Source organism: Gopherus evgoodei, chromosome 4 (genome assembly GCF_007399415.2).
Source record: "Gopherus evgoodei ecotype Sinaloan lineage chromosome 4, rGopEvg1_v1.p, whole genome shotgun sequence".
Classification (NCBI taxonomy): Eukaryota; Metazoa; Chordata; order Testudines; family Testudinidae; genus Gopherus; species Gopherus evgoodei.
In genome coordinates this window covers 15,783,483-15,810,650 of record NC_044325.1, presented here as the reverse complement: position 1 = coordinate 15,810,650, position 27,168 = coordinate 15,783,483, and the positions used below count along the sequence as shown (strand labels likewise).

Genomic DNA, 27,168 nt, shown 5'->3' with positions numbered 1-27,168 from the left:
AGTGTCGATTTCCGGAGCGTTGCACTGTGGGTAGCTATTCCGTAGCTATCCCATAGTTCCCGCAGTCTCCCCTGCCCCTTAGAATTCTGGGTTGAGAGCCCAGTGGCTGATGGGGCAAAAATCATTGTCACGGGTGGTTCTGGGTAAATGTCATCAGTCATTCCTTCCTCCGGGAAAGCAACGGCACACAATCATTTCACGCCCTTTTCCCCTGGATTGCCCTGGCAGACGCCATAGCACGGCAACCATGGAGCCCGTTCAGCTTTTTTTTTAACAGTCACTGTATGTGTACTGGATGCCGCAGACAGAGGTGATACTTCAGTGCTACACAGCAGCATTCATTTGCTTTTGCATGATAGCAGAGACTGTTATCAGTCGTTCTGTACCGTCTGCTGCCAGTGTAAATTGGCAATGAGATGACGGTTATCTGTCCTTCTGTGCTGTCTGCTGCTATCATGGGTGCCCCTGGCTGAGATTGGCCGGGGGCACAAAGGCAAAACTGGGAATGACTCCCCGAGTCAATCCCTCCTTTATGGTTTCTAAAAATAAGTCAGTCCTGCCTAGAATATGGGACAAGTGTACTAGAGAACCAGTGTATCAGAGAGCACAGCTGCTCCGTGTCAGATCCAGCAGAAATGATGAGCTACATGCCGTTCACGGGGGGTGCCTCTGCAACAACCCCACCCGTTGCTTCCTTCCTCCCCCAACCTTCCTGGACTACCGTGGCAGTGTCCCCCCCCATTTGTGTCATGAAGTTATAAAGAATGCAGGAATAAGAAACAACGACTTGTTAGTGAAATAAAATGAGGGGGAGGCAGCCTCCCGCTGCTATGACAGTCCAGGCAGGACATTAAGCGGTGCGGGGGAGAGGAGCCCAGCATCCCACTGCTATGATAGTTCAGGCAGGACGGAATCTTTTCTTTACACAGGAAAGGGAGGGGGCTGATGGAGCTCAGCCCCTAGTTGCTATGATGAGGACGGTTACCAGCCGTTCTGTACCATCTACTGGGAATGACCGGGAATCATTCCTATTTTCACCCAGGCGCCCCCGGCCAGCCTCACCTGAAGCCAGCCAGGAGCACTCACAGGTTGATAACAAGGACAGTTACCAGTCCTACTGCACCGTCTGCCACCGGGCAGGGGAGAGGAGTAGATACTGCCCTTCACTGATGCAGCATCGCGTCTACCAGCAGCATTCAGTAGACATAGGGTGACACTGAAAGAAGTCAAGAAACGATTTCTTTCCCTTTTCTTTCACGTGGGGTGGGGGAGTAAATTGACGATTTATTCCCTGAACCACGCCGGACAATATGTTTGAACCTACAGGCATTGGGAGCTCAGCCAAGGATGCAAATATTTTTCGGAGACTGCTGGAGACTGTGGGATAGCTGGAGTCCTCAGTACCCCCCCTCCCTCCATGAGTGTCCATTTGAGTCTCTGGCTTCCTGTTACGCTTGTCACACAGCACTGTGTAGCCTGTAGATTTTTTTTTTCAAACGCTTTGGCATTTCGTCTTCTGTAACGGAGCTCTGATAGAACAGATTTGTTTCCCCATACAGTGATCAGATCCAGTATCTCCAGTACGGTCCATGCTGGAGCTCTTTTTGGATTTGGGACTGCCTCGCCACCCGTGCTGATCAGAGCTCCACGCTGAGCAAACAGGAAATGAAAATCAAAATTTTGAGGGGCTTTTCCTGTTTACCTGGCCACTGCATCAGAGTTCAGATTGCTGTCCAGAGTGGTCACAGTGGTGCACTGTGGGATACCGCCCGGAGGCCAATACCGTCGATTTGCGGCCACACTAACCCTAGTCCGATATGGTAATACCGATTTTAGCGCTACTCCTCTCATCGGGGAGGCGTACAGAAATCGGTTTAAAGAGCCCTTTATATCGATATAAAGGGCCTCATAGTGTGGACGGGTACAGCGTTAAATTGGTTTAACGTTGCTAAAATTGGTTTAAACGCGTAGTGTAGACTAAGCCTTAGCCACTTAGAGCAATCATGCCCTGTGACAGCTGGGCTGCTCTAATCAAATCATTCTCAAGTTGGTTCTATCCCCCCCAACTGAGCGTTTGCTATCCCTCACATTTTGGCAGTGTCAGCAAATTAGATCATGAGTGAATTTATTCCAAGTGGTAAACATTCAACAAAGAAACATGCAGTAACGGAGTTTATCTCCTGTACAGCAACCCAAACCGGTTCACGGGGTGATTCAGCCTGGACAATGACATGCGTAGCTGACGCTTTTGTAGGATGTTTGGAAGAGCGGCCTGGCTCTGTTGCTTGTGTGGAAGTGCTCCCACATACCCGTCATCCACACGCCATAGTCAGAGGCCCCTGTAATGCGTGATAGGTTGCCTTACCCAGCACTTTTAATTTCAACTTTCTATCTCAAAGCAAAGTGTTCTACAGGTTGAACACTGCAGAGGCCATATTGCATCTTTACAAGACAGAAAGCTAAAATTGGCACCTGGCCACCAGTGACTTGCTACTAAAACATGCGGTGAAGGATAGATTCTTTCTGTCCTTAGTTGCACCTAGTTCTGCACTTAGCTGCAGCTCTTCCTGGCATTTCACTGGCAACTGTACTGACTTCTATAGGTGGAAAAACTAAATAGTGAACCAAGCAGCTGCTGGTTTAATTTCTTCACCTTTAAAGAAAATGTTAAGATACAAAATTGGCTCTGGCCAGCTACACAGTCACCAGCAGGCCTCTTTTTAAATAAGGTAGTTTTCAGATATATGGTCATGGTGGTCATTGATCCTTCACGTTCTGGTCTCCTCTCCTATTGTGTTGCCACATACTTTCCTTACCTACACCTGTCACTTGTGTTTCATCCCGCCTGTGCTAGCTTGCATGCTGTTTGGGGGAATGATTGTGCCTCATGTGGTGTTTATAAAGCAGCACACATCTATGGATTGCTCTATAAATCAAATATTACATGACTCAATTCCCAAGCCCTTTATGCACCTACTGTAAACTCCCTTTGTAGAGCTGGAAGCATTGCATATAGTGTAAATAGAGGCTTCCAGCTGGGAAGATTTTTAAAATAGGCCTTTAAATATCTCAAACAATAACATTTTGTAAGTTGCTCTGAGCCACACTTTGGGTGGGGAAGCGGCGCTCTCTGGGAATTTAAGTCAGCTTCTTTCCTCACCCACTCATGCAGGGGTGGCCAACCTGAGCCTGAGAAGGAGCCAGAATTTACCAATGTACATTGCCAAAGAGCCACAGTAATACAACAGCATCCCCCATCAGCTCCCCCCCAGCCCTGCTCCCAGCGCCTTCCGCCCACCGGCAGCCCTGCCGATCAGCGCCTCCCTCTCCCTCCCTGCACCTCCCGATAAGCTGTTTCTCAGCATGCATGAGGCTCGGGGTGGGGGGAGAGGGAGGAGCGAGGGCACAGCAGGCTCAGGGAAGGTGGCAGAAAGGGGTGGAGTGGGGGTAGGGCCTGTGGCAGAGCCAGGACTTAAGCAGTGAGCACTCCTTGGCACATTGGAAAGTTGGTGCCTGTAGCTCTGGCCCCGGAGTCGGTGCCTATACAAGGAACCGTATAGTAACTTCTGAAGGGCCTCATGTGGCTCCGGAGCCACAGGCTGGCCACCCCTGCACTCATGCCTCTCTCTTTGCCAGACTGCCACTCTCTCGCGCTGAGTGCTGCCTTACTTGGCACTGTTTTCTCATCATATTGAGTGGGGCTGTTTCTGGAGTGAGGCACTACTCAAGGGGAGAAAGGCTGGCAAAAACCTGCCCCCACATAAATGCTATATTCTCATGTGATTATTCTTCTACCACCCGGAACTCAGATTGGCAGCCAATTTGAGTGGTATGAGCTGCATGTACATACACCATCTTCAGAGGAACCATGGAGGAGTTAATCCCCTTCCTAGCGCTGAGAGGAAAAACCCAATCTGTAAACACTGCCCCAGGAAGTAAAGCCTGCAGAGAAGGGCTGACAGCTGTGGCACCTCAAAGACTGAGTCAAGAGACATGACTCAGGAGCAGCAGCACTGCAGAAAGTTGGGCGTTCACTGAGATGAAGGTGCTCCCATAGGAGGAAACTGGCGCTTCACTCCAGACAGGAGAGGAGCAATGTACCTCCCTTGCCCTCAAGCAAGAGAGGGCTGGACTCATGTGACTGCCCTGCCAAGGGAGGAATCTTTATTGCTCAGCTATTTGCTTTAGTCTGATCTTGATAAAAAGGGGAGTGTGTGAAAGATTAATTGCCTCTCTGAAGGAAAACATCCTGAGCTGTTAGTGTGTGTGTGGAAAAAGAACAGGAGTACTTGTGGCACCTTAGAGACTAACAAATTTTGTGTGTGTGTGTGTGTGTTTGTGTCTCCAGGCTAACTTATATGGGTTAATGACTTCTACTACAAAGGAGGGGGGCAGTGACCCTGTTACAATGAGAACATAATCCCTACAGGCATCTGTTAAATTTGCCCATCACTACAACCTCACAGCATTTACTCACCAGACAAGAGCCTGCTGCTCTTGCCTGTTTGAGGTAGCACCACAAGAACAGGTTTCAGAGCAGCAGCCGTGTTAGTCTGTATCAGCAAAAACAACGAGGAGTCCTTGTGGCACCTTAGAGACTAACACATTTATTTGGGCATAAGCTTTTGTGGGCTAGAACCCACTTCATCAGTTGCATCTACAAGGACAGAATAAGGAAGGAGGCTAAGGCAGGTCTTGAGGGTTTTTTATCCAGCTGATAGGAATTCCCAAACCTCAGCAGTTTAAACAAACTTTTACGGTAGCCTGCTCAGGAAAAGCTCCATGTGACTTCTATATGGCAGGGAAATGAAGTGACAGTCACTGGAAAAAATGGATGTGGAGAGAGAGAGTGAGCGTGCTTAAAGGCTTCTCTGGCTATAGGAAGAAGGGACTATTTATAAATTACATAATGCATTAGAGGATAGGTGGGTCCTTAATTGTGTGTGTTTGTTTCAGTGTTAAAAGGAGGTAGGTAGTTCTTGAAAAAAAAAATCACAAAAAATAAAATGTGTTCCGGAAGGTATGGACAGCCCCGAACCTACTGGACTGAAAAATCCCAGTAGAAAAAGCCTCCAGGACAATGCTTTAATTCTATATTTGTTTACAGCCGTTCCATTGGGTACTACTTGGGGGGAGTAAGAGTAAAGAATTGAGCTCTCAGCCAACTGACACCTTTATTAAGCACAAACAGCTATTTATTATCTAGGAGCTCTAGTTATGGTTCAGGGCCCCATTATGTTAGGTGCTGCACAAACACTGAACAAAAAGACAGTCCCTGCCCCCAACATGCCTTGAAGCATTACTATGTGATCTATAATCACATGGTATCCCTAGGTGTATATATTGTGGTGCACTAGGGGAAGGATTTTTCCAAGGAACCTAAGGGAGTTAGCCACACAGACCCAAACCCTTAAACATACCTCTGAGGATCTGAGCCTCAAATCCAGGCTTCCAAGGGGATTTGGACACCAAACTACTTAAAATGCCTTTGAAAATCCCAGACTCTGGTGTCTTTTGCTTTTATCAGCTGTTTTTTTTCCTATCAAAATTTCACATTCAGGGCCAGATTCTACAAATATACTGAGTTTCCGCTCGGAGATGCTCAGCACTCTCAATTCTATGACTTCAGTAAGTATAGAGGATGGTCAGCTTTTATCTTGAGATGGTTTCCTAAGTGAGAAAATAGAACAGAGGTTTGTCATGTGTCCTGACTTAATTCTGGCGAAAGGGTTTGAATTTGTTGCATTTTATATTTCAAAACACACCACATTAATGAAATGTAAAGAATGTGTAAGTTTGTATCCATATTTTAGCACTTTAACACAACTTTATCAAAAGTAGCTCAGCATCTGGCAGGACAGGTTTATATAATCACACAGCATTCAATCGCACTTTTTCTAATCATTCTGGATTGCCAGTTGTTCAAAAGTCAGCTTGCTACAAGTTACTAGCTTGAGAGGACTTGTGCAAAACACTCAGTTGCAATTTCCCGCCAAGGAAGAAAGGGATCACATTCTTGTGGCAGCCTCAGTCCAAATAACATGTTGCACATGCAAGCACTGGGGGCTGTGAAGGAAAAAAAAAATCACCCCCACCTTATTAGAGGCTCCTTGTGAAAAACCGCCTGTAGGGTACACAGCCAGAGAGGTAGTGATGAAGGGTTTAGAGAAGTTGGTTGGATAACAGTCTGTGCCACATCTTCTGCAGCGAGCTCCTCCATGCCAGCATTGCAACTTTAGTGGCATGTGGCTTCTTATTTGGTGACAGCTGCTGACACTTCTATACCCAAGAGAAAGAATGTTTGTTTTGAGGAGACTCAAACCACTTGTGGCTCCCAAGAAAAGAGGCTACATGGCAGGAAGTAGGGCACCAGAGTCCTATTAAAACCAACGGAGGTATCAAAATAGCCATAAGAGGAGATTACAGCATTCTAGACATCAGATGGGTCTATTTCAAGAGCAGACAAGCTCACCCCTCTATTCAAATAAATCCCACTGATGGATGACCAGACTGAAATTATACATTTCCCACAGACATCAGCAAGCAGCAGGAGTTGAACCATGCAACAGCAGACCAGGGTCTGAGGTGCCTTCCCATGGAAGACAAAAATGAAAGAAAAAATGTTCCAAACCTTTGCATGTTAGAAATAACAGTGGGAATAGTGGAAGGGGTTCTAGCATTTTGGTACATAAGGAATTAAAGAACTAACAGCAAAATCCTTTCCTCGGTCAAATATGGATAACAGCAGATGGATGTAGATATGCCAAAACCTGGAGGTATGTGTTTGACCCCTGTACAAGGTGAGGGTCTGCCAGGTTTGCTGCTTGGTCTCCAAGAGTTCCACCTGACATCCCTATTGTCCCAAAGCATGCTCAGTTTAGGGTTAGCCTCATGGTCTACTCACAGCTCAGTGCAATTTGGACTTGTTCCTTGCTCCCTGGTCCAGTAGGTACTATGTCACTTGAAAGGCTGCCTCTGTCTGACATTCACATAGACAAACTTTAGAAGAAATCCCATCTGGCCAAGGGAATGCTACCCTTCAGGGCCCTTGAAGATGGTTGTGATGGGAGATGCTCTACCTCTGTAAGTGGGGAGGTGCTGAGAAAGCTTTCCGCACAATCTTTATAAAAGAAAAGCACTTTCCCCTTCACTGGACTTTCAGGTTAGCCAGCAGTTTCTATGGTCAGGTGGAACAACTTCCATATATCCAAAGGGAGTAGGGGACACAATATGGAGAACTTCCACTCATGAGTCACAGTTGCTGAAATTCAAATCCACTAGAAAAAGTCGAACTTCGTTTCTCAATTTATAAACGTGTTGCAACACTTTCCCCCCGATAGTCACCTGACTTCCATCTGAAACAACAAAGCATTGTGTGCTGCTCCCATTTCTCCACAAAGCATTGCAAAGAGATGTGCCCTTGTAGGCTGCATCTTGATAAAGTTCATGATTTTAATAGCAGAACTCAGAACCTCAGCAAGTTCCTGATCCATGTTTCAAGTTGCAAGTTGTGGAGCAGTTTCAAAAACGTTGACTTTCAAGCCTGCCCTACCTCCAGATATAGAAGGGGTCCATCCATGCAGATTTGGATGCAGGCTTCCCACTTCAACACGTGAGAAATTAGGAAGTTGTTTAATATGTTAAACAGTGCAGACCCAGTTGCACACATCTTAACTGGCTTACAGAACAAAAAAACTTCCAATATTGATGTTTCATGAGAGTACCGAATGTAAGCAATTAAATGAGCTTCTTTTGATATGTATATATACACATATGTTGCTTCATCCAACAGGCTTGCAAATAAACTGGATTGCAATTGAGAGATCAGCTGTGCCTTGATATTTTCTGACATGTCAGAGACTTGGTGACTGACAGTGTTGGCTGACAGCAGAATCATTTTTAAACTTCTCTGCCATGCTGTCACCAAGTATCATCCTGCAAATGTCAGTTGCTGCTGGGAGAATCAGCTTTTCCCCAGTTACATAAGGCTTTTTATTCTTGGCAGTGTGGTACACGACTTGATATGATGCATTTAAAGCACTTGCAAGGGTGGATACCACATTTTTCACTGTGGTTTTTTGTTAATTTCTTGTAGATTTTGTTTAAAAAAAATCTGTTTTTTCCTACCAAATCACCATGTTTTGTTTCTAAAAATGGCGTCTTAATTATGACCTAATTTCTCTGTTAACTGCAAAGGAAGTGAAACCAAAATCCAAAAAGGCTTCATCATATTTTTTGTTTTTACAGATTTTTCCTCTATGTCAACTTTAGTAGTTTCAGCTTCTGCCTTTTATTTCAAAACATGAGTATCTTTTAGCAGTATATACCTATCCATTTTTGACCACATAATTATATGAAAAAACATCAAACTCACCAGCAGAATAAACACTGCACAACTGCTTCCTGTAAAGACAGGAAATGACATACTAAACCGGAAGGCGGGAAAGGTAGTTGTGGCTATAGAAATGATCGTCAGCTTATAATTAAATAAATTGTTACACAGTCCTGCATACTGCATCAGCAGCCTTGTATCAGCCAAAAAAGTCCACCTGATTAAATAAGTTGCAAAATGTTTACTCATACTTAAGACCCTACTTAAATGGCAACATTGCAGATCTCACAATATCAGGCTTCCACCGCAATTTGTTGGCTGGTGGCCGAGGCTCCCACCGTCAGCCCAAGGCAGCTGACAAAATTGCAGTGGAAGCCTAATATTGGAGGATCTGCAATTTCGACAATATCGCAAATTAAGTAGGGCCTTAGTAATAATTTTTAAAAAAGTAAAAAATGCCTTGCATATCGCACCCCTGCAGCATTCCTTCAGGCCCTCCAAGAGGGGCATGCCCCACAGTTTGAAAATCTCTGGGTTAGACACCCTGTCAGTGATGGTCTAGGTTTACTTGGTCCTGCCTGAGCACTGAGGGAGGAACTAGATGACCTCTCCAGGTCCCTTCCAGCCCTACATTTCTATGAGTCTATGATTGTGGGTTATGTTAAAGTGCTAGAACATAGATAAAAATTTACACATTCTGCAAATTTCATTAACTTGGTGTGTTTTGAAATATAAAATACATCAAATTTAAACCCTTTTTCCAGAATTAAGTCAGGACACATGACAAACCTCTGTTTTATTTTCTCGCTTAGGAAACTCTCTCAAGAGACCAAACCGGATTCATCTGGAGAAAAAAGCCTGTATGCTACGTGCCACACATCAGCTCAGCCACTGCTTCCAACGTGCTAGAACCTGTGTGCATTGGAGTCTGCAAATGAAATGCTCTACAGCTTTCCTGTATACATAGAGGCATATTTACAGAAGAGAGTTTGGATTAATGATTTCTGTTTTCAAAGTTCTTTTTTCCTCACAAACTTGCATGCGATGAAATTCCTGAGTGTTGCATTCCAAAGTCCTAGCTCTCACTGCATTTCTCCCTTCCACCTTCGGCCCAAATTTCAATTTCTCTGCAAAATACAAAAAAGCCATGGCCATTTTGGCAAGGCTTCTCTGACTGAGAGGGCATGTATCCAGTGAGTTTGGACACCTCACAATACCACATTCTCCCACTGCTTTAGCAGCTCATATTGAATGTTAAAAATTCTTGGATGAGTTCTGTGATGGCAGAATGCCTGGAAGTGGGATTTAGCTGCAGGAAAGCACTTCCCAGGTGGAAGTCATTTTCCTGATTCCGGAGTACTTCTTTGCTATTTCTAAGCTGTTGAGAGAGAGAGAGACTTATGAAACAGCTCTAGATATTTATAATTTATGCTTCTGATATGATATAAACAATTGATTCAAATGAGGCCTGTTCAGAATTTGAAATAAGCGTTTCTGTGGTTTCTGGAGATATTATACGTTGGATGTACTTCATAAATCTGAAATTAGACTCTGAATAACTCTGTTATTAGTTTCTGAGGTCAGCTCCTATTGCAGTCAAACAGTTTTGCCACTGGCATCAGTGGGATAAGGATCAGGAAATGCAACTTATGGAGTAGACTGTGCCTTAGGCACAGCTCCAAGCAAGGGGGGTGGTGGTGTCTAAACTGCACTATCCTGGCAGGTATTGTGACACACCTATGAGGCACGCTTCTCAATTTGCTCTGTAGCTGGGGTAGTGGTTAAGCAATTTGAATTCTGGTCTATACCAGCAGCAAGTGATGACACTCCCTGCATCAATTCAGCTGCACTTGGCTGGTGTATTATGGGATGGAAACAAGGCTATACCTATTCTCTACCCCACTTGACCTGCCCACTGCAGGGATTAGGTGAGCAGTACACAACCAACCACTGTGGTTAACTTCATGTACCCTCTCCACATACATACACATCACAAATTAGACATAAGTTTTTGAATAATGTAAGATGAGGTATGCAGTGGAGATGTCTAGTGGTGCTGTTACCATAGGGATAGGGATAAACAATAACACCATCAACACGTCAAAATGACCACTTGGAAATATTGGCATTCGTTTCTCTTAGTTTACTGACTCTGTGTATTATTTCAAGACACAATGTTGGATTTCTTTGTGACCTCAAAGCACCATAACAATCTAAAGGATAAAACAAAATCTAATAATAAATTTGTACAAGTATCAATGAAATGTAATAGCGCTGGTGACATTTCTAGTCAACATCTTGTTCAATATTAAGATCTCTGTTGAGTGTATGTGGGTAACCACAGTCTTCATTGCCTTGGCATGTACACAGTTCTGTGCATGGAAGATTGTTCTGACCACAGACGTTGATTGTGCAGGGACCCTTTCTAATACAGGCACAAATAAGGTTTTGTAGAAGCTCAGATGCCACTGAGCTATTGATGAATACATTTTGCCATCCCTGTTGCAATGGTAATCCAATATCTAGTTTACCTGTGTGTCAAGAAATCCAAAACTTGTTTGCAAAGATGCTCTTTTGACATGCTCTTCAAAACTGTGCTCACATGGTGGGAGTTTGGCTAGTGATGTGTCCTTTTTGATGGCTAGACTGAAGCACAAGCAACTGAGGTCTCTGTGGGTCTCCTTTTCTTTCTCACTCTGGTCATACAACACTACTACCAACTACTTTGCTGCAAAAATTATGGCTTGTCTATCATTTTCTCCCAATTTGGCAAGATCTCTGAACCAGTAGGCACCCTTTGTTTTGACAACATTAAACACAGATTTCCCCCCTGTCCCTAGTACCAAGTAGGGATGACACAGAGTCACATCCAGCTAATGCACATACAGTAGGAAGTATGTTGGAGAAATCAGGAGTGAGTGCATCATAAATTGCATGCACAGGTATGAAGTGACACTTGCCAGTTATGATGGTGTCTGTTTCAATCCACATTATCTGTGCATTCCATTTTTGGAAAGCAGTGAACAGCAAGGACCAAAAAACATCTATATCAGGTGACCTAATTACTACGGTTCCTTTGACACCAAGAGACCCAAAAGCCATATTGGCACATACAGTATGCTGAAGTATCCTTGTGTCCACTTCCTCTTGAGTACTGTACAAGTGTTTGGCTTCAACACCTCGACCGGCCATTGGAAAAGCTTCCTGCAAGAGGGAGTGTTTGTTTGGGTGTGCTTCTACACACATGGATGCATTTTGAACCATATAGTCACAGAAGAGTTTTACAAGTGACTACATGTTGGATGCCACATTTAGAAAAGTCTTCCTTGGAGGCACAGAGTGTCCACCACTCACCTGGTATTTCTTACATCCAACCTTAGATCCTGTCCAGTGCTGTCCTTCTGCAGTTTTCACGGCGTTACTGTTCTCATATCTGTCAAAGACTGATTAGAGAATTAGCTTTGTCAAATCCTTATAGGACCTGTCTCAAGTACTCAGCAGCCAATTAAATGAATGTGTGGAAACTGTCTCCAGACATCCATTGTATGACAGTCATGGCACCTCTGATGTAGATTGAGGTTTCTTTGTTGCCTGCTGTTAGCTCAAGGATTCTGTTTAAACTTCCAGCTGATGCCATAATTCAGCATTGTCTGTTTTTTCCATTGTTCCATCAGCATGGAGGAAGGACATAGGGAAAGGTCCTTTTGGGTGACTAAGAACAGTTGCCACTGAAACTATCTCTGCATTTTGCTAAGGACAGGGCTCTGTAGAAAACAAATTTCTGGACTGATAGCTGCTGGGATTGTCCCTCCCTTGCCAGACTTAAAGTTGGTGGTCTTGGTCATGTCAGCAAATGGTTTGATGCCAGATATCTTGACCAGTCCCATCAAAATCAAGCACACCTCTCACATTTGTTTTTCACCAACATCATCTGTATTTTCAGCACTCTTCGACATCTGATGTTACATGCAGTCCAGTAAATATGTCGATAAGCACCTCTGGATGTGATTCTGGGTCAAATGGGTAGCTCATATTGTTGATGACATGGTTGGCCAGGGCTGTAACTTCTTCTTTGCAATGCAGAGGCAAGGACTTGCTTGTGGAATTTATCTTCATTAGGTCACTTCTTTCTCTCATAGCTTTTGCAGGCTCATAATGTAAAACTGGGTATTGTCACCTCTAACACTAATACTGAACTGTGCATAAGTGTCACTGAATTAAAAAAGCTAGTTCCTAGACTATTTCAAAGGCTAGTAGCACATGCATACACAATTACAAATTAATACCTTCTACCAGGCAGACTAGATGTTACATTGTAAGTATAAAAGCTTACAAATGGGGAAGTATTACGTGAGGAATTCATGTACATTTATGCCTACCCACTATGCAGTACAAACTGTGGGCACTCAATCTACTGCTACTGGTGCACAACGTGCAGCGAGAGACTGATCTGGTCAGCAACATTCAACTGAAAATATAGAAAATTATTATACTCGCTTGCGAAATCTTTTGACAGTTAAGAATATGTGTGAAAACTTTTCATGTTAGTATATTGCATTTTTGCCACATGCTAAACAGTTTATACATTTCTGGGGAAAAATAATACTTGACCCTGCAAAATCAATAAAAATGCTCTGACACATTGTTGTGGTGTCTATTTGTCAAAGCTACCAGACATCAAGCTGTTGAAATTAACTTAATCAGTTAAAACGGCAGTCAGTCAGACTGCAGTGTTTCTGGAACCATGCAAAAACAATGACGCACTCTCATTTTGGGTACCATTGTTTCCCCTCATCTACAGTCTTATAGCACCACTTGACAGCTCCACATCATACCTCATCAAAACAAACTTAAAATATGTTTTCAAATGATTTATGATGTAGGTGTGTATAAGGTGGGTACATTAAGCTCCAAAAACATGACCCTTTTTAGAGAATTGCCACACGCCTAGGTAGCAGTGGGGTCCCCGCTCACCTGCATAAGCATGGAGTCCAAGTCACAATCGGTCGCTACAGCAAGTATTACAGTTACTACTAGCGATGAAGATACCGCCTAGAACACTTGTGAGAGAAGAAAATTCTGTAGGAACAATTCTACACCTCACTCTGAAATTCTTGTTCTGCAACTCATAAAAATGTTGGCTATTCATTAGTTAATTCAAGAATGTAAAGTGTCTGATAAATACTAAATGGTATTAGAATTATTATTATTAATTTGTATTGAGATAGCGCAAAGGACTCCCTGTCATTGACCAGGACATAATTGAGCTAGATGTTGTCCAAACACAGAAATGAAAGATGGCGCCTGCCCCAAAGAGCTTACAATCTAAGTAAAAATAAAGCCAAGTAATATACTGAACATACAACGGTTATTCTGTTTCTATGGCTTATTGCTCACACTGAGCTTAAAGGAATCAGTGACATCAAATTCTGGTAACTTCATTTATGTCTTTTTTAAAAATTTGTTTTCAAGTTGAACTTTAAATAATTGACCTAGGCATAAAGAGAAAAGAGTCACATGCTACACAGAGGGCTACCATAACTGAGAGGTAGACAATAAGGAAAAGAGAGTGAGAACAGCAAATCAGGTATGCCAAGCAGCCTCTGAAATCACAGAATTAGAAAGAAAGGCTTATACAATTCGTGTGTGTGTGTGTGTGTGTGTGTGTGTGTGTGTGTATAAAAATAATTTTATGCGCATTCATGCACACACACAAAATGTTTTAAAACTAACTGGAGTACTGAACAGGAATTATAGACCAAGGAAACCTCAGTAACTGGACCTTGCTACTCTGAAAAGCTAATTCAGATTTTCCCTGTATAGCCTTTCTATCTGCTAATGACTAACAATATCAATATTGCTGATTTTCTTGCTGCCACTATTACATATATTGTTGCTTCACCTTCTGTAACATGTCATGTTGCAACAATTATTCTATTTCAGCAAGTAGGAAAGAGTCAATGAAATGAAATTCCGTTGGTATACTGTTTGTTTTAAAAAATATACCAAGCATTCATTGTAATTAAGGTTGACAGAGCCCTTTTCCTCTGCTAAATGTATCACCTCTCCTAATGCAAACTTAAGGGGGGAGGGATAGCTCGGTGGTTTGAGCATTGGCCTGCTAAACCCAGGGTTGTGAGCTCAATCTTTGAGGGGGCTGCTTAGGGAATCTGGGGCAAAAATCAGTACTTGGTCCTGCTAGTGAAAGCAGGAAGCTGGACTTAATGACCTTACAGGGTCCCTTCCAGTTCTAGGAGATTGGTATATCTCCAATTATTTATTATTATAAGGGTTATATCTTCCAGTATCAATGTTGAAAATTTCCTTCAGAAATTTCAGAAATGATTCAATGTCATCAATTTATTTTAGATGACAGATGTGTACTAAATTGACAAAACAATTATTGTATTAATAATGGACAATTTTAGGGGTGTCAGATATAAGATTTTCAAAGCTGGTTGCCAAAAAAATCAGGCTCTTAAATCCATAATTAGGCACCTACGTACTCAGCACCTTAGAAAATCACTTATTCATGCGCCAACATACTAGAGCTGATTGAAAGATGACAACAGTTTGTTGTGGGAAATTTGTAAAAATAAATAAGTAAAAATAAAAAACTGAAGTTTCCCATGAAAACAATTTTTTTTTACCAAAAAAAAAAAAAAAAAGTTCCAATTTTCATTTTTTTGGCTCCTTTCAATTTATCCACCACTTTCCCAGTAGCAAAATGGGAAAAAAGGAAAGGGTGGGGGGAGTTCTTCCTTACAGAAGAGGCTGTTTGACCAAAAATTGTCCCCCATCTCTGCTAAGTATGGATTTAAGTGTTTAACTTCAAGCCTGCATACTTTGAAATCTTGGTTGAAATAGTTATATGTAGCTATATCTTAACTGTATGCTTCAGTGAAAAACTTTAAGGATCTATTATTAAAAATAAGAAATACAGATCACCATCCTAAATTTGAGACTAACTTTGTTCACCCTTATGCAAGTGAATAATATTGCTTATCTGTATTGCATTAGCATCCAAGTCCCCAATCAGGATTCCCTCCCCCATTGTGCTAGGTGCTGTACAAACACAGAGTACGGAACAGCCTTTGCCCCAAAGAGCTTACAGTCTAAATAGATAAGATGCAACAAACAAATTGATGAAGAACAAGCAGAACAGTAACAGGAACATGTTTTTACATAGACTAGCTATGGGCAGAGGTTGCATGTTTTGAGTTAATTTGTTTTAACAATATAAAAAAACCAACAGGCATCAATGATATCAGTAATCCCTGACAATGACTCCTCTAGCTACTATCAGTTGGTAATTTAGTAGCTCTTACTCATGTGAGTAGCCATATTAAAGTCAGGGGAGCTACGCACAACGAAGTCAATGGGATGAGATATGGGTATACAATACGCAACAGAGATCTGAAAGCAGGACTTTTGTCCTCAGACCAAAACTGAAATTCAGGGCTAAGAGATATTGCAGAATGACTGATCGCTAAAGATGGCATGCAGATGTGATAGGCTGTTTTCTCTGCATTTACCGTTTTGTCCATGTGCAGAAAATAAACACCTTATACAGTACAGGTCCAAATGGTGTAAAATAATACAGCACACAAATAAAAAAGGGAATGCATAAAGGCTTTAATCTGAACCAGGTTAAAAAAAATCAGTTGTAATCAAAGTGCAAAGTATCTGAGCTGTCGGATATTATATAACCTGCCCGCAGACATTACTAGACTCCCTGGCCCTTGATATGTTATCATGTCTGAATGCCCTTTATTCAGTTGCAGAAAAGGGATTAGGATATGAAGAGAATTTAGGTCTGCTGCATACAAACTCTTGCTCAAGGGGCAAAGCTACTTGTAAGCTACCATGCTTTATGCCATTTTACAGCTTTTAACTTATCAGCTTTCTTTGTTCCTAATAAAATCTGCTTATTTTCCATTCTTTTTACTACCCTCATAACAGAGCACAGTCCCTGCCTATTCTATCATGTATATTTCAGCATACTCTAAATATTCTTTCTGGTCCCCATTTCAGCAAAGCACTTAAGCCTGTGTTAAAATACTTTCCTGAATCAGGCCCTCTAAGATTACAGCAATACTGGACGTATTCAGTCACTGGGGATTCTTGGAGTTACAACGGATGTACAAGTGTGGATTCAAAAGTGTTTCAACATTGGGATAGCTCTGCTCTCATCCCATCCATAGCTTCCCCACTGGTATACAGACAACATGTATGTGTATACACATATTTATGGGATTAGAGGGGAATACAATAGAGTGGACGCGTAACCCATTGGCGAGTGTGTGTTACAGATCTCCCTTTGTACCAATCCACATATTACATGAATTCTTGCAAACCCTCGCTAGAGATTTTTAGCTGAAGCTACAAAAACTCATGTGCTTAGCTCTGGAGGTCCCCAGTGCATCAACCAAGATGGCAGCCATCACCGATAAACTGTCTATGAAAAAATATAACCTGGTCTCTAGATGGTTTATTAGTTGGAATGCATTCAGGATTCTAAATATCTCATTAAACAGAAGTTCTATCTTTCCGTGTTAAGAAAGCAGAAAAAGCAAAACAATCGTAATTGTGTCTGATCTAGACAAAGGAATGTCTTACACTCTGAGGCTCCTTCTGCTGGGTGAATAATACAGCCTCACGTGCAGCACAGAGCTGACTTCATCAGCAGCACCAATCTCATCTTTGTTTAAGACATTAGCAAACTTAACTTTAGGGCAGTGGTTTACAACCTTTTTTCATTTGCGGACCATTACAAAATTTTGAATGAAAGTGCAGACCCCTTTGGAAATCTCAGACAGTCTGCAGACCCCCCAGAGTCCGCAGATCACAGGCTGAAAATCACTGTTCTATGGTAACAACCTTTTGCAGATCTCAGACATAATCTGTGAAGCCCCAGGGGTTTCGGACCATGGGTTGAAAACCACTGCTTTAGGGGAATCAGGATCTGAACCCAGATGTATAGACATGGAAACCAACAACACAGACAAAAGGGAAATAAAATCACCATTTGCAAAAACTGCAAAAGTAAAAAATGTGTACGAGGAGGGTGAATCTCTTGGCTTGGGAAGAAAGGAAGCTATGTACTAGAACAGGGGTGGGCAAACTACGGCCTGTTGGACCTTTTAATCTGGCCCTCAAGCTCCCACTGTGAGCAGGGTCAGAGTCTGCCCCGCTCTGCACTCCACTAGAGTAGTCCGGGGAGCAACGAACTATGATTTGGCATCTGAAAAAGCCTGTCCTTAATTCTCTGGCTGAATTTCATTCTAATTTCCCCACCTTGTATGATGTGATATGGAACTGCAATATACTTATTAACATTCTTCAGAAAGCAGCTATAAATAGCAGGTGCTGACTTGAGAACTAAACCTCAGCTGATATTTCTTTGATAATGCTAGTAAAATGTCCTACCTCTGCAGCAACACAAGAACATGCATGAAACTGAAAACCCTCTAAAAAAAAACAAAACAAAGCCACAAGTTTATGGGATCAAGTATCAGAGGAGTAGCTGTGTTAGTCTGTATCTGTAAAAGCAGCAGAGTCCTGTGGCACCTTAGAGACTAACAGACGTATTGGAGCATGAGCTTTCGTGGGTGAATACCCACTTCATCAGATGCATGTATTTACCCACGAAAGCTCATGCTCCGATACGTCTGTTAGTCTATAAGGTGCCACAGGATTCTTTGAAGTTTATGGGAATTATTCTTGAGTCTGTGGTTAGGAACAAAAAACAGACTTTTATCCAGTGACAGCTTCAAAATGAGGTGATCTGAGCAGCCACTGAAAATTAAAAGGCTACCATTAAACTTCTTTATCCTGAAATTCTTAATTTTGAAAGATGGAAAATTTCAGTATTGTTGCATTCAAAGCTACCCTGGAAGAAGAGCTAATTATGTGGGGCTATTCTGGGTCATCCTCTAAGTTACTACTTTATTCTAATGATAATTAATTAGCGTAGACCAAAGACGATTGTTGGAAAGACATTGGCAAAATGCTTTCATTTCATAAAGTTTTTACCTTGATGTTTCAATGTCCTTTCTGTTAATAAACAGCACCAATCATTCTAACATCAGTTCAAATGGCTCCCTGCTGAATATTTTCCTCTGTCCTGCAAACTTCCTATGAGTCACTATGTCACATGACCTTCCAAAGAGCAATTTATGAGTTAAAAGACTGACTGATTTCCTCACTGGCTTCAACAATTGAGAAAGCTGAGACTTTCAGACCAGATGGAGGGATCATATTTAATAAATCTGACACCATACACAAAAGCACACTGTTCTTTCTGGCTGCCATCCTTATCTAAACGAAGATAATCTACCATGCATTTATAAGGCACCCATCCTGCTGGGATCTGTGTGCCACATGCACACTTATATTTTCTAACAGTGAGTTCTAAATCAGTTTAATTGCCGAATCAGCCTTTGGACATCTCTAATACTGAGGCTTGGTTTTCTATCACGAACTATAGCAACACGTGTGAAGCTCCTAGATATAAACAGATTGACTCCTCTCGTCCAAGGTACAAGCAGCAGGAGAAAACATCAAATCCACAGAGAGGGTGAGGTATTAGATTCTGTGCAGGCAAGGTTCTGTCAGTGACTGATTGACAATGACTATTGGAGGTCACTATTTTAAAACAATGTTGGTTATATAATTATTGGTCAGGGCCTCCCCTTTGGGGCTGGTATTTTATGCAAGGGAAAAATTAGAATGAAATCTAGCCATGGGATGAGTGGACTTGCTTTTACATGTAGGTCACAGAGCTTTAGAAGAGCAATATACCTGTAAATACCACAGGTAAAGCCTATGCTATATTGGAGTTGGGGAATATTAAAAAGACATCCTTTTTCTTTTCCATTTTACATGCTTATGTAGTAGATCATTTTGTACTTTTAAAAAAAATACAGTAAACTCTGCTCTGTACCTGCCTCTCCACATATTCTGGGAGCTCCATCTGCAAAGAGAAAGAGCTCTATCACCCTTTCCTTAACTTATTTTTTTGTCTTGCCTGACAAAAAACGGTTACTCACCTTCTCGTAACTATTGTTCTTAAAGATGTGTTGTTCATGCCCATTCCAATCAGATGCGTGCATACCACGTGCACAATAGCAGGAAGATTTTCCCCCTAGCAGCATCTATAGGGTCAGCCTGGGCGCCCCCTGGAGTCACGCCTTCATGGTGCCTAATATAGGGCCTTGCCGAACCTCCACCTCTTCAGTTCTTGCCGGCTACTCCAACAGAGGAGTAGGAGGGTGGGTATTGGAATGGACATGAATAACACATCTCAAAGAACAACAGTTACGAGGCGAGTAACCATTTTTTCTTCTTCGAGTGCTTGTTTATGTCAATTCCATTCCAGTGACTCACAAGCCCAAGTTCAGGATGTGGGGTCGAAGTCGTCCACTGATTGGAGTACTGTTCGTCTGAAGGCTGCATTGTCTCTGGCCTGCTGGGTGATTGCGTAGTGCATGGTGAAAGTGTGTATGGAGGACCAGGTTGTTTTTCTGCAGATTTCCTGGGTGGGGACCTGCACCAGGAATGCCGCTAAAAAGGCCTGAGCCCTGGTGGAGTGCGCAGAGATTGAACAAGCAGGCACACTTGCCAAGTTGTAGGACTCATGAATGCAGGACGTGATCCATGATGAGATACGTTCAGAGGAGACAAGAAGGCCTTTAATTCTGTCCGCCACTACCATGAACAACTAGACGGACTTTCAGAACGGTTTCGTTCTCTCAATATAGAAGGCTAGTGCTCTGCGGACACCTGATGAGTGAAGTCTTTGCTCCCTGCCACTAGAGTGTGGCTTTGGGTAGAATACAGGGAAGATGATGTCCTGGTTGATGTGAAACTGTGACATAACCTTTGGGAGAAAAGCCGGGCGAGGCCTAAGCTGAACCTTGTCCTTATGGAATACAGTGTAAGGGGGCTCTGATGTCAGGGCTCTGAGCTCAGACACTCTCCCAGCTGAGGTTATCGCCACCAGGAACACCACCTTATATGAGAGACAGAGCAGGGAGCACATTGCCAAAGGCTCAAATGGTGGCCCCATAAGTCTGGATAGGACTAAATTGAGGTCCCAAGCCAGAACAGGCTGTTGGACCTGCAGGTATAGCCTCTCGAGACCTTTAGGGAAATGGCTGACCAATGGGTTGGCAAAGACCGAGTGTCCCTCCGCGCCTGAATGGAAGGCGGAGATGTCAGCCAAGTGAACCCTTATTGATGACATCGACAGTCCCTGCTGCTTGAGGTGGAGAAGACAGTCCAGTATTAGTGGCACCGAGGCAAGCGTCAGAGATGAATGGTGCTGCACCAACCAGATTGAAAATCTCTTCCATTTGGCAAGGTACCTACCTTGTACTAGCTCTTGTGGAGGGTTTCCTGTTGTCCAGGAGAACTTGTCTGACTTGATCAAAGCAAGAAAGCTCCATTGGGTTCAGCCATGGAGCTTCCATACCGTGAGGCAGAGCATCTCAAGGTTTGGATGCTGGAGACAGATGTGATCCTGAGTTATTAATTTTGGGAAGAACAGCAAGGTGACTGGGGCTTTCACGGACATTTCCAGGAATGATGTGTACCAGTGCTGGCAGGGCTAGGCTGGAGCAATCAATATCACCAAAGCTTGTTCTCTCCGAATGTTGAGGAGCACCTTGTGAACGAGAGGGACAGGTGGGAACATGTATAGGAGATGGCCTCCCCATGGGAGGAGGAATGTGCCCATGATGGAGCCTGGGCTGTGATTCAGGAAGAAGCAGAACTGCTGACACTTTCTGTTGCATGGGGTGGCGAACAGGTCTATCTGGGGAAGACCCTACTGATGGAAGATTGAGTTCACTATATCCGGGAGAGGTGCGTTGGAGATGAGGATCGGTGCACCATCATCGCCGACTTGCCCCTTGATAGGATCGGGGGCCGGGCGGTCAGCGGCGAGTTGTCTCTCCTCTGTGGGGAGGACGGTGCTGTGAGGCACATACGGTTCTGAGCCGCCTCAAATGCCTCTGGCCTTGAGGGGAGCTGGAGCTGCCCACCATGTTGGTCTGGAGAGTGGTGAGGGTTCGGACTCAACTGGACCCTGGGGGGGACAGGAGTCAACAAGACCCTAAGAGGCGGAGAAGTTGAGGTGACGTGGCCTAAATTGGGTCTCCCTGCTGCAGGCTCCTTGGGTTTGGATGGGGGACAGCGACCGCTCTCTGGCCTTTTCTTCTTCTAGGGCCTCACAAGATTGTCTATGGGCGGAGCTGTGGCAGTGCCATGACTCCTTGGGGTCCTTCCTCGGTATTGGCTCATGCACCATTGGCACCGGAGCACTGCGCAACAACAAGGAAGTGCTGGGCATGGGTTCTGCTGATCCTGGGTTGGATTGTGGCCAGAGTGCTGCCTCCATTAGAAGGATCTTGAGCCTGGTCTTCTAAGGCCCCGCTGCGGAACCCTTTGAAAATTCTGCACCTCTCCTTCTGGTGGCTCTCCTTGAGACACGTCAGGCAGAAAGAATGCAGGTCGCTCTTAGGCATACATTTTCCACAGTCCTCGCGGAGCTTGAATCCTGGGGAACAGGGCATACCCTAGTACCAAGGGAGTGTTGGATGGCGAACCCCCTGAAAGGAAACTTATGGACTACTACTAATAGTAACTAACACTAATACTAACTAACTCATTCCAATCCCTTCTGTTATTTGTTAAGGCTAGTATATATGGCAGCACATATAAAACTGTAGCACAGCATTCTGTAGCTCCAATATAATACTGATATCATGTTTTCTTTTTTTTAAAGTATGCACAACATTCAAGCGTGCTTTATTCCCCTCCGAGAACGAGTGAGCTGGAAAATGCTAATTAAGGGCTAGTCTACACTGGCAATGCTAAAGCGCTGTCACTGCAGCATTTTAATGTGGCTTGTGTAATGTAGGAGCTCTAAAAAATAAAACAAACCACCTCCACAAGGAACGTAGCTCCCAGCACTGGTGCACAGTCTACATTGGCACTTTCCAGTGCTGAAACTTCCTGCGCTCAGGGTGGGTTTTTTTCACACCCCTGAGTGAGAAAGTTGCAAGGCTGTAAACTGCCAGTGTAGACGAGCCCTAAGAATAAGCTACCTAAAGAAGAATATTACATACACGCTTTACACAGAGTTGTGAGCAAACTCACATATCCTTGTCCAAGCTGATCGTGTTTTCCTTTGGATGTAGATTTTTTTAAAAAAGGAGTGCACAACTGCTGCACTATGAAAGAGGATTCTATGTGCAACAACCTTAACTGTGATGATACTTTTGCCTAGTAATATATAGCACAAACTGACATAAAATCTGCTCAAAATCTGCAACACTAGTATAGTCTGGGGAGTAAAGAACTATGATTTGGCATCTGAAAAAGCATGTCCTTAATTCTGTGGCTGAATTTCATTCTATTTTTTCCCCCTTATATAATGTGATATGGAACTGCAATATACTTATCAACATTCTTCAGAAAGAAGCTATAAATAGCAGGTGCTGACTTGAGAACTAACCCTCAGCTGATTTTACTATCATTATCAAAGAAATATGTCTCACTTCTGCAGCAATATATAACCACAAAGAGTGGACACTGCCCAAACGTGCTTGCAAAGCAAGAGCAATAGTTTGTTTCAGCTAGCTGTCACCGGCAGTTATAAGGAACTGAGAGGGTGACGGGGTGGCAGGGCCCTATATTGGGTGCCATGAAGGCACGACTCCAGGGAGCACCCAGGTTGACCCTATGGATGCTGCTAGGGGAGAAATCTTCCAGTTGTCGTGCACATACCTGATTGGAATTGACATGAACAAGCACTCAAAGAACAGATGATTGTTGAGCACCAAGTTAAATTGGTTTTGAAAACAAATTTTTCAACATTGGTAGTATGAGAAACTACTGGGGAACAGACTCAGATGTCCTAAACCTTAGGAGCCAATGATCAAATGGTGTTTGGCCCAACCTACAGTACAAAATGATACCAATGGCCACTGTCTTCAATGGGGCTGTTCTGTGTGGGCTCAGGAGTCTTCCCGTGCAGATCCTGTTGCAAGATCTAGCCACAAGTTTGTAACAAGACTGTAACGTAATGTGGTTGAATTGGCACAGAGCATGTTCACGCCCCCACATAGTTCCTAACAGTACTGGCATACCATGTAAAGGCCTGGCTGGAGAGTGGGGCTGTGGCAGGATTGTCAGGCCATACTTGGATATGAAACATGACAGATTTGCTATTGGGAACCCCTGAAAGAATCTGTGTAATCTAATTAGCCAGTCCTCCTACCCTCTGAACGGGAGGACATCCTGAAGTGCACTGCACCAAGTTTTATAGACAGTACTCTTTAATCATGTCCTCCTAGTATCTTATATGCTCACTGCACTAGTCATTCCATCCAGTTCTATGAAGTGTCTCATATTCTGCTCCCTTGCATACATGCTGAAATTCTTAAAGAGATCTGGCATCGTGATCTTTGCCAGAGCAACCTCCATGATCCAGAACCAGTGATCCAGTCTGGCCTGATGATCACAGGGTAATCAGACTAGCAATTCGTAAGTGTTGGGGCATTGCACAAGGGACAGTCAATAGGCAAACTGGCCCTGCGGACCCTGATGGATTCTGGGATTGGAATGCTATGTAGCCGTGGAGTGGGAAATGGTATCTTGAAAAACACCCAGAATCCTCTAGCCTGACAGGAAACAATGTGGGAACAAAGCTCAGATTTTCCTAGACCTCACTGATTCAATACAATTGTGCACAGTGGTGGCTGTGGACAGGTGAATAAAGATGATGTTTGATACTTACTTGTGTTAGGGAAAAAAAATGCATGTGAACGTGCTGAATCATGTTAGATGTGTGTGTCGGACTCATTGTTCTGTTTGTAGCACAAATGGGCATTGAGGGGGAATGCAGAGGAACAACAGCCCAGGGTGGATTCAGGCCATGCGGAGAGGGATATAAATGACAAATCACTCACCGGCAGGGGATACAGCCCATTGAATTTATGCCCCAGATAACACAGAATGCTGTCACCTAATCTACTCCCTCTTTGTTGTGACCTTGATTTGTACTGAGCAGCGGCAGGTTAGGCAGATTCCTATTAAGAGGAGGCTTCTGTTTTTCAGCAGCTAACACTCAGCAGCTATCCAATTCCCCATTAACACAGGCGCCTTGACAAGTGCAAATGTCTGTGGGCCAGATGCATAACTGGTGTAAATCAGCATTGCTTCAATGAAGTCAGTGGAGCAATACTAGTTTACACCAATTCATCATTTGGCCCCATATCTTGGACATGTAAGGGTGCTATTTTTATATCTGTTCCTAGACATATAACTGGTCTTGCAATGATGGTTCTCCTCCCCCGCCCTCCATAGTAAATATTGTATCAGGTAGTTTCCCTGCCTCCTACAGGCTGTGAGCACCTTTGACAATAAGTAGCAAGGAAACAGAGTGATTGTCATTACATTTGTTAACTTATTCTCAGTGGCTAGTGAGGGATTATTCACCCAAGTGCAAAAAGGGCAGCTTAGATGAGGAGGGTAAATGAAATCCAGAGCTCACCGATAAATGATGCCTTTCTCATGGAGAAACATGAGGGCCGAAATAATTTCTGCTGCATAGAAGCGGGCTCGAGCTTCATCAAACCGACGGGACTTTTGAATATGGAACATCAAGTCCCCACCATTCACGAACTCCATGACAAAGAACAGGCGATCCTTCACAGACACAAAAACATAACATGGACAAAGAGCATTAATAAACATATCCTGTCCCAGGCAGAAACGAATTCAAATCAAAACTATTCTCCCCAAAACAAAACCAGAAAAAAACCCAAGAGATGCAGAAAAATGTGATCTTTCCAGGGAGGTTAAGTCAAAAACTAGAAGATCGGTCAATAAACCTCTCCCAAATATCTCAATAACAAAATATGCCCATTTGGTGTGTACATATGAGCAGATGCAAGCTTACGAAGAGACTCCTAGAGAATTTAATAGATAATTATAACCTTTCTATAAGTTTTTATTAACCACCCCCAGCTGATTTAATAGAGAATTACATCCTTTCTGTGGATTTATCTGGATGGCTCAATCTATAGAGATAGTATCTCAATCTTTATTAGATGCTGTGGCCTCTTGAAGTAGAATCGTATTCAAATTTCTATATATCACCTACTAATTTTACCCCCTACTATATTCCATAGGGATTTGACACACAATTACGTGTACACATGATGCAGTAAAAGTAACACAGATGTACATATTGTAATATTTTCAATTCTAGCAGTTTAATTCCCCTTTATTCAGGAAATAGGTGTTGACTGTCAAACGCAAGACCTAAATACAGTAGATTTGTGTGCCACGTTTGCTCAGATTACTTACAGGGCATACCTTTACCATTTTAAAGTAAAGATTATAACAATAATGATGTCACATCTACAGAATCCCTAGAATCTGCTTCAGATAATTATTATTGCTTTACATGCTAGGATCATGGAAATGGTCTTTAAAATCTTGAAATGTCAGCCTTTCATAATATTGTTGATTAATCTACAGACCTTTGTGGATGTAGGAGCTGATGAAGACTGAGTATACAGTAAAGATTTTGCTGTGTGAAAGTGCAATGCATAGTTCCTTGCAGTAAATGAGCAGAGATTCACTGAATTGATGCTGTTCTTTGAGCTCCTATGTCTTTGCAGAGGTCCATAAATGTGGAGAAAGCTGTTGAATATGTAGTTCATGCAGCTGTGCCTCTAATTAAGCAACCTGGACACAAAAATGAAAATTTTGCATGTGCAAGATTGGTGCGTGCCCTGTTTTGGGGAGCATAGGGAGGAGAAAATGCAGTCCAGTGAATGCAGAAATATTGCATCTGAAAATAAATCAAAGGCTTGTTTGAGCCTAGCTGAAAATTTGCCTCCATGTTTAAACATCATTATGTTCTGTTCTTTTAATTGTTTCATCACTAAAGTTTTCATTCTGAACCACAGAAAAGTCCTGTCTGGAAGGTAGAGGATTAACTTGAGAAAGTTTGATTTCTTTATGATGCTTTTTGACCTGCCCTTCTCCAAATCCCCCTCCCATGATTGAGCATTATTAATCGATGACCTGAGGTTTTAATCTCATCTCTAAAGTCTGGGTGTTTTGTTCTCTCCAGTCTCTAGCATCTGGGCAGCTTGAAATGACCACTGGCATTAACATCTTGAGACACATGCAGCAGAAGTAAAGCAAACCAGGAATCCTTTCATTTTACAGCTGCTGCTGAAGACATAAGAGGGAAGCCAAATGGCTTGTGACTGGCGATAACAGCATTCCTCTCATCACCATCATGGGCCTTTGTTAATCTGCTGCTAGAGTTGATGGAATCTTTCAGCTCTCTCCAGAAGGAGCAAAATTAAGACAGATGTGCCCCCAGACCTGGGAGTCTGAAAATACTCAGCCACCATTTGAAACTAATGTGGGGAAAACAATCACACCACAAGAGCCTTAAATGCTGTTTGAAATCCATACAAACAACAATGATCCTTTCCTGTTTCCCTCTGGTCTGATATTAGAACTCGTCTATATGGAGAAATAGCCTGGAATAGGTATTGCACACTAGTTCCCCATGAGGACAACCTTATTCCTTACTACGACTGCCTTTGTGTGGTTTACCTTAATCCATATGTATATCGTTCTGGGTGAAGTAATAAACTGCCGATCAAAATAAGAATAACCAACTCTCCCAATTTGAGAAATACTGTCAAGGTCAAAGTTGATCTGAAAAGAACCTGGCCTTAACATTTGTAAGCTAATGCTTCCTTGATCCACTGGATTAAGCTACACTGCATAAAAGGTAC

At 43.0% G+C, this 27,168-nt stretch overlaps 1 protein-coding gene across 1 annotated transcript in view; it reads right to left on the bottom strand.

Annotated features, from left to right (window-relative positions):
• PRKCH (protein kinase C eta) overlaps positions 1 to 27,168 on the bottom strand; it is a 170,338-nt gene that overhangs the window by 38,172 nt on the left and 104,998 nt on the right. The window contains exon 10 of the mRNA XM_030558528.1: positions 24,894 to 25,048. Within this exon, the coding sequence (XP_030414388.1) occupies positions 24,894 to 25,048 (155 nt within the window). The remainder of the gene's footprint in view (positions 1 to 24,893; positions 25,049 to 27,168) is intronic.